Below are 9,296 nucleotides of genomic sequence, written 5' to 3'. Positions count from 1 at the left end.
CCAGAATTTCTGTGGTTAAAATTTCTTGACTGAAATTGACCTGAAAGACAAAGTCTGAAACAGTTCAATTTCAGGTTAAAAAACTAACCTCAAATTTCACACTGAAATTGACTGGAATTTCACATTATAATTTGCTGAGGTCAAATTCTGGTCAATTTCGTGGTCAAATTCATGTGAAATTCTGGTCAATTTCAGGTTAGTTTTTTTTAACTGAAATTGACCTCAAATTATATTGACTGGTCAATTTCATGTGAAATTCTGCGTCAATATTCCGTGTTAGAAGTTTTAACTGAAATTGACCTCAATTTTCTGAGGTCATTTTGCAGGTGAAATTCTGGTTAAATTCATATGAAATTCTGCGTCAAATTTCAGGTTAGATTTTTGTAACCTGAAATTGACTTTTCTGCTCGCTTTCAGGTCAACTTTGACCAGAAAAAATCTTGACCAGAAATTGACTGAATTTCAGGTCAATTTCAGGTCAAGTTTTCTTCTGGTCATTTTCTTGTCAATTTTATCTGGCAATGTCCTTGGTAAATGGTTTATGTTCAATTGCATCACTGTAGTTCTAGAATTTGTACCCATTTCTGAGCATATAAGGTGTTGCAATCACACTGTGAGGAATGTTTGGTGATTTTGGTCATTTGTATCAAAGATATTTTTGGAAACGGAAACAGTCTTTTTACAGTTGAAGAATATTAAGTCAAAATGTGACCATTGAATTGTTTTTATTTTTCATAACATTTTATCAACTTTACTGACCATAAGGAATGAGTGTGACCACCCAAAAGTAGCAGAGGCGGCTTTTACTACTTTAAACCATGAACTTCGTGGATATATGAAACGACCGCATCCAGTTCATAGCAAGGAGCTTATGGCCCTAAACATTCAAAATGATCAGGTCACAAGGCTACTAGGTTTGCAGCATCCTGCACATGTTTTATAACCTCCTTCAACACGTACAATTTTTTGTCGGGTAATAATGCTACCATCAGGAGACAACCTAGCGAACGTCTTATGAAGAAATTACAAATTGTCTGACAAAAAGGTCACATTTTAACAAGTTTTCTTTTCTTTTTCACCATAGCATACTATTGTGTTTAAGTCTTTACTATTACATGTATACATGTAGATATACTAGTTCATGTTGTAAAATACATTTATCTATTAAAAGAAGAAATGACAATCAGAGATTGTTTTTGTCACTTCATGATAGCTTTAAACGATTCACTTCAAAGAGGTTCACCTTCTTCAACTATTTTTTTCTAGGAACTTCGACTTTAGTGGGTCGCATTTTTTTCGTAGAGGATCTGTTACACAGCCTAGAACCCTCCTCCCCTCCATCACCTCCCCATCCATAGGAAAACAATGAAGAAAGTTCTGTTTTCTGCTTTATGTTATTTATCTTCCAAAAGGTCCCGTTACTTGATCTTCTTGCCACTGCAACTCCCTGAAATGTAAAAGCGCAACATTACCATTATCAACTGCACTATGATCTACAAGTTGATTTAGCCTGAATCTCCGGGACCTCATTAACAGTCAAAACTGCATGTTAAAAACTGGAAAGATGGCATTACTGTAATTCACACTTTCATTAGAAGTCGGAATCATATTGTACACTGTTCTAGAAATAAAGAACACTTTGTCATCAAATGCATGGTTTTTTCCCTCTAAAATAGTAATAGTAAGATAAAAAAAAGATGTTCTAAGTTTCTTCTTAACACATTGGGTTTATATATTACAAATCAAATCAGATGACTCAGCCTTACCAGTGTTTAATTAAATTAGATTTAAAATGTTTCAGGAAAAATTCAATATCACTCGTTGCTCACTCTATGGATAGAATTTTGGGCATTTTGCTAATAGAAGACACTAATTGCTAAAATAAAAATAATCATTTTAGCATTTTTTTACTAAGCCATTTTTTTTGGCTGAAGAACGATAATAAATTTGTTAGTTTCATTTTTTTTTTCATTCTAAATACCTGAGTCTATCAAATCCATATGATTCAAGATGGAATTTAAGTTCCCTAAAACATTTGTCATTCAAGTGTTACACTGAAAAAATAATGGCTTGGTTATGTCCTTGAGGAAGTTAAGGGAGGGAATAACTGTGGAAGATTATGAAAATATCATGTTCTTTTACTATTTTCTCTAGTTTACTTTTAGCAATTTTAACGCATTGCAAATTTTGCCTTTCCTGCGCTATTGTAGAAGTGTTAAAAAACTTTGTTGGGCACTAGGTGATGGTTTCTGCTAAAAACTATTTCTTTTTTGCTAAAGATAAAAGAAAGGGTTTTAGCAACTTTTGCTTAAGGCGTTTTTTTGTATCCTAGAGTTACCAGAGATATATACATGTAGCATCTGACAATAATTTTTTCATAAAATAAGTAATATTGCAAAAAGCTTAAGGAATGTCATATGGAATTGTTATTATGAAATAAAGTCAGTCCCGTGTCATTGGTGATGTGCGTGTTATATCTCTGATATTTTATTAGAAACAATTTAATGTATCGTTTGTAACTGTGCAATAAGGTACATATTATCAGTCTAGTCATGTCATGATGTGGATTCATGTCCAAATAATATCTACAATGTATAAAAGCAACCTGCATAGCTAGAGATACCAACAGGCATGCATTTACACTACAATCATAATTTATTAAAATATCCCCAAATATACACGGATTTTCATCAACAAAATCTCCAATACCAGCAGTCAAGTCAATTTTATTATATACAGCATAAGCCTTACATGTCAAAATGTAGTGCCTTGTTAGACAATATTTTACTCAAACATGTAAATTAACATAGTATAATAAGGGAAAACCCAAAATCAGAATAAATTATAAAATAAATCCCTGTGTGTAATTTTGGACCATCAAGAAATGTTTTATAAAAGGCCGTAAGTTGAGGTTTCTTTACATACAACGATGAATTAGTTCTATATAGACAAATGCACTTTGTATTTGTTTTTTTTTGTAAGAACTTGTATTTAAATATACGGCCCCCTCCCCGACATATTTAGGCCTAGCAGAAAGTACAAATGTAGTTCTACATTAGTACATTACTTGTCATTAGCTGCCAACAAATTAGCTACTGATTTTTAGCTACACTAAAAAATATCACCTTCTCTGACTGATCTTTTTTTTTTATTCTTTTTCTTGTACAGGTACCCTATATTCTTAAAACTCAATTTTAATTATGGCTACTGAAAACATCAATTTGGGAGTAGTTTATATAGGTATATTGTAATATTTACATACCTTTACATGTAAATTGTGACAAAAACGTTCAAGCTCTTGTGATTTACGTGTAACGGGCTAGGCTATAGGCTTCATAGTCATATTTTTTCTGTATTTTGAAGAAAATTTCAATTTTCTGTCATAATTGTAATTAATTTTTTAATTGGCATTATTGCATTACACTGTATGGGCTTAACGAATCATATATTCCCAAGGAAAATCAAGATAAAATATAACCGCAAGGGAAAAATATTCCCAGCGCCGGGTCAGGACCTCCAATGAAAACTTTATCACAACTAGGGCCTATTGTGTTGATCAACAAAACAAACAGCCTCGATTGTTTTCTGAGAGAGGAAAAAAAACTCGTCTAAATTGTTAGTTTCATCTCGACGGACTTAGCCTGAAACATACTTCTTTCGAGCCTCTAATCATTTGCACACTGAAGCTTGTCAAATATCGATATCCCGGGCACTGTAGTTCAAAACGCGAATAAATTGGCAGTTCTGGTGTTTACGTCTGCTCGATATAGATGGCGCTCTAGTTTAAATCTACGATCATCGATATGTTTATCATTTACGGATCTTTCACGGCGGAGGTCAAGCATCTCATCGACCAGATTGATGGAGTCTGTAGACAATCGATCAAGACAGTGGCTTATGTATTGTCACAATATTTTGATTATTTCGTCTATTATTAGTGAATGTGGTGTAAATACATTACGATATATGATGTTTGCCGGTACACTACGACTAGGGGATTGCCTAACTGTCAGGCGATAGTACAAGTAGCTTAAACTATGTGTATCGGAACAAAATACGGACACTCACAAAGTAAGTACCCATCCTCCATCATCCTGATGAAAAAATAAATACTATGCGCCCGGAAGCGGAGAGGTTATGATTTAGACCAGTTGTTTCTTTTACAAACCACAGTAACCTAAAATTAAAGCCAAAACACAGCCGTAAGAAATGCTCAGTTTCATTGACCCAATAAATGTGTATACATTATGTCCGTATTGGCCTAAATCGTTTGTAGTCCTTAGCGTATGTAGACCTAGTATTTGTGTATATCAGGTCCTGTATGGATTTGTATGTTTTTTTTACATATTCAGTAATTAGATTGACAAAACGTCAAGCTCCTGTGAACATGTACTGTTCTTTCATAGTATATTTTTTCATTATTGGCATGAAGAAGTATACATGTTCAATTTACCCTACATAATTGCGCGCGTATTAAATTTTTAATTGGCAATGAAAATTCGAGTTATAGACCACTGTTGAATCTAATTGGAAATTTTTAGTGAGAAATCCTTCGGAAAATAGGTTAAATAGTTAACTATAAACTATCAGGCTTCATGCTGAAGCTATTCGGTTAGCAAAATGTAAATTAACTATTAAAATTAAGCGTTAAATGTGTAAAAGTATGTGTTGGAAAATTAAAAATCTACTCACCTTTTTGATATGGCGAAAAGTCCTACCAATACTTTGTGAGTATATGTAGCTAACTAGCACTGTTTATAAATGGGTAGTGTTCAAAATTATCCAAATATCTGGAAAGAACTGAACGAGATCTTATAATTTTGGGGACATACATAGATTAAACTTGTTATTATTGTATCGGACAGTAAAAATCATTCTATTATGAAGGTCAAATTACGTGAGCAGGCCTCCAGCGTGAAAAGAAAACTACATAGTTTGGTACAATAAAACCAGGGAAAGGTTCGCGATACATCATCAATTTTGTGATTGAAAATATAGACTCCTGGATTTAGAAGATATGGATCCATTTTATTGGCCATTATGGACAGGGACTTTGATTTGACAAGTTAAAAGTTGATCGGTTTATACATACTACGACAGATCACACCTCAATCCATCGTATAAAACAATTACGAAAGGTTAACACAAATCGGTCAGCGTTATGGAAAAAACCTTCATATAGTGTTTCTGGAGTGCCCCTATTATTCGATCGAAATTTGGAATGTCTGAAAATCACAACGCCATTTTTAACAATTTCAAAAGTAATTTCTAAAAAAACTAGAAGGGAAAATTGTTATGATCAACAACATCATTCAAGCATAAAAGGTCACTCGGAATTCAATGCCCTTAAATTTCTGAAATTGAAGTATGTGTTAAGGTTTTCATCAAAACAATAACAGGAACAATACATCTAAGAAAATCTCATACAACCTACTTAAAGATGGAGTTCACCCAGGTGATATGTTAGCTAAACATTGGCTAAGGAGGTTGATAGTAAACACTGGTTTTGAAAACTCACTGTGTATGAACAAAAAACTGTTACATGATAACTAACTACTCTATTTCATTACTTTGGCCAAAGGCACACAGTTTGTAATAATACTATCAAAATGGTCTTTACTAGTTTGGTGAATGATGATAACCTATCTGTATCATTGGAGAAGAAGAGATTACTCAGGTGATCAAAGTATTGTGGAAAAGTGTGACATACAAATCTGAGTAAAATGATTACAAACCATATTGAATGTGATTGTTGTGAGTTTATTTTTCTGTCAAGTCTGTACTGGAATCCATAAGGAAGGTTACACTCACCTAGAGGTAATAAACTCCTGTAGGTACTTCATACCACTGTAAATCGAGTAAAAGAATTCAACCAACATTACAAAACATTGATGACTCAATGAGGAAATTGGATGTATTACCAACGAAAAACGTTTAAATGAAATAGGGACGTGAGAGTTATAAATTAAACTGGAAGTATAAACCTCCGCAGCTAGAGTACATAACGAAATCAACGAAGGCAAGCACGAATCCTGGACATAACCCTTAGCAACAAATGTAACTTCTTTGGTAGATGCCAGGCATAAGGAACTTGTGGACAGGAAAAACAAAAGTAATAACATCATCCTATTTAACGTTCCAGAGTCAAACCAGTCAAGACCACTGGACAACAAACGGAAGATGAAAGAACAATACAGACTATTGCCGCATCACTAGGAACAGACAACCTCGCTATTGTTGCCCAGTTTCGGATGGGAAAAAGAAAACAGGGACACAAAACAGACCACTTGTTGCTGTCACCTAGACACACAAAAAAACAGAGAAAATCACTGCTTGAGAAGTGCACGCCAAATAAAAGACTCTTCGTACCAGAAAAAATCTAATCCGTGTAATCTTAACACGGGAACTAACACAAGAAACAAAGGAGGGAAAGAAAAGTTAAAAAAAAACAGCAAACTACTACAAGAAACCGGGGTGACCAAAACTTCAGTAAAAGAAGATACAACAGAATCAGCCTCTACGTAGGACGGAGATGTAACCCGATGTTTGGGGGAATGCTCCGACTCGGGCCATATCGTTCCTCAGGTAGAAAATTTTAGCAGGACATTCAGTAGTATCCTGATGTTTGGAGAATGCCCCGACTCAAGTTCGCTGAAAATGCTGCCAAAAATCCTGGCGAACTCACCAAGTCTCAAACATAGATGCCCCACGGGCAAATTCACAGAGTATTCACCAGTCCAAATATGGAACGGCAACAACCTAGGGGGAACCAGCAAAAAGTAAAAACAAAAATCAACAGATGCAACTCCCACCACTGGTCCAATAATAAATGAAAGTGCATCAAGCATGCCAGAATAACAGTGCATACCACTACAACAACCATTATGGATGACACAAACAACGAAGACTCTACCATAATCTACTCTGATTCACGTCTATCGTGTAGTCCCTCACCAGAACAACCTACATCACCTGTGGTGGATAGAACATAGGATTCAGGTTTTAACTATTTTAACGCCTTACCAAATCAAGACACTTCCATCAGAATCAACAGGCAATACATCAAAATCTTCTATTCAAATGTTGACACCTTATCATCAGACAAAAAATTGGAGCTATTAGAAATTATTGAAATGACAAGGGCCAGATATATCTGTTTAAACTGAAATTTTTCCAAAACATACAAGCCTTCATCTCGACGAGGATTCCTACCATTGAGAAATTACACAAACTAATATCTCAAAACAGTCAGTCACAGAGGAGTAGTAAATCTACACCAGAGATACACTGAATGCTGAAAAAAACTGATCAGCACATACCTTTCTCAAGAATATACTACAATCTCTGTAAAACTCAACGAAAAGATGAACTTTTGATATGCTGTGTGTATAGAAGCCCAAAACAGCCCAGAGGACAACAATAAACATTCTGAACGAGTTGATAGACAGTCTGGGAAACACAAAATGCTACTCACACATATTGCTACTCGGTGACTTTAATTACAAGGAGATTGATTGGAAAAACCAGATATCACTGTCAGGCCTAAATAACCCAGCAACAAAATTCCTAGAAGCAACACGTGACAATTTCCTGATCCAACACGTAACTAGTCCAACACGTTACCGAGTAAATCAGACTCCATCTACTTTAGACCTCATTTTTACCAACGAAGAAGAAATGATACGAGACATATCCTATGAATCAGGACTGGGGAAAAGTGACCATCTAAGTCTCCAGTTTAGACTTTATTGTTACAAGGAAACACCTCTAGAGAACCAAACTTCAACTCATCGAAATTTCTTCAAGGGTCAGTACACAGAGATAAAAAGTAACCTAGCCAAGATAGACTGTCATCGCTTAGACTCAATCCAAGATGTTGATGTAGCTTGGAATTCCCTTACTGTTCATTTTAACTACATTATAGAGAAATTTATACCAGTGAGTAAGGGGAGAAACACCAACAAACCTCAAAACCGTGAATTGAGTCACGAGGCCAAGTCAGCCATCCGAGCTAAAAACCGTTACGTCTGGAATAAAATACTTACATTGTAAGACAGAAGATAACTTCATACTTTACAAATCTGCCAGAAACATTGCTACAAAACAAATTCGATCCTCGAAATACAACTACGAAAAGGAACTTGCTGGGAAGATCAAAACAAACCCAAAACTATTCTGGTCTCATGTCAAATCCAAATCCAGAGTTAAATCAACCATAGGAGAAATAAAAAAACCAAATGGCGAACTATCAACCAATAACAAGGAAACAGCTGATACATTAAACAACTACTTTGCAAGTGTATTTGTCAAAGACCAAGATGCTGAATTAACTCCCTTTCCCCGAAGACATCAACAAGACGACATAGTCAACATAGACATTACAGAAGAAAAGGTACTAAAAGCCATTAAGAATATTAACCCAAACAAGTCTCCTGGCCCTGACAACATTTCACCCAAAGTTTATAACCGAAGCAGCAGAAGAAACTAAAAGGACCTTTGAAAAATTATTTTTAAAAAGTCCCTACAAAACTGTAAATTACCATCAGCATGGAAAGAAGCCATAGTCACTCCATTATTCAAAAAGGGAGCAAAAAACGATCCTAGCAATTACAGACCAATTAGCTTAACATCAGTCCCATCAAAAATCATGCAACGGATAGTGAGGGATGAAATTGTAGCTTATATGGATATCAACAACCTATTTAACTCCTCATCAACATGGCTTCAGATCTGGAAAATCGTGTGGTCACTCAGTTACTAGAACCCATGGAAAACTGGAGCAGAAGCATAGATTCAGGAAAAAGTGTTGATGTCATTTATCTGGACTTTAGCAAGGCTTTCGACAAAGTCTCGCACAAATTCCTCCTCCATAAATTAAAACAGTACGGAATCAACGGTAAACTGTTGGGATGGATCAAAGCCTTTCTCGACAACATGACACAACGAGTAACGGTAAATGGAGCAACATCAGAACCCCATCCAGTTACAAGTGGAGTACCGCAGGGGAGTGTACTAGGACCAATCCTCTTCTTGATCTATGTCAATGACATGCCAGACATGCTAAACTGTACAATTAAACTTTTTTGCTGACGACACAAAGTTATACTCTAAAATCAACAATTATGGATGATAGACAAAACCTGCAGCACAACATAGACCAAATGTGTAAATGGACACAGACCTGGCTAATGAGACTTAATACATCCAAATGTAAATACCTGGAGATAGGCAGATCTCAAGGAAACCATGTATTTATACTATTAGTCAAGATGGCATCGCAACACCAGTACAAAAAG

The 9,296-nt window shown here is 35.3% G+C and overlaps 1 protein-coding gene across 1 annotated transcript; it reads left to right on the top strand.

The window, feature by feature from the left end:
- Positions 1 to 8,718: 8,718 nt before the first annotated feature.
- Positions 8,719 to 9,090, top strand: LOC138313257 (uncharacterized). The gene has a single exon (XM_069253785.1). It carries the CDS (start codon positions 8,719 to 8,721, stop codon positions 9,088 to 9,090), a length of 372 nt encoding a protein of 123 aa, XP_069109886.1.
- Positions 9,091 to 9,296: the final 206 nt, after the last annotated feature.

The sequence above is a fragment of the Argopecten irradians genome, unplaced genomic scaffold, assembly GCF_041381155.1.
Source record: "Argopecten irradians isolate NY unplaced genomic scaffold, Ai_NY scaffold_0623, whole genome shotgun sequence".
In the NCBI taxonomy this organism is placed as follows: Eukaryota; Metazoa; Mollusca; class Bivalvia; order Pectinida; family Pectinidae; genus Argopecten; species Argopecten irradians.
The sequence above is the reverse complement of the archived record's forward strand: the minus strand, read 5'-3'. Positions and strand labels throughout refer to the sequence as shown.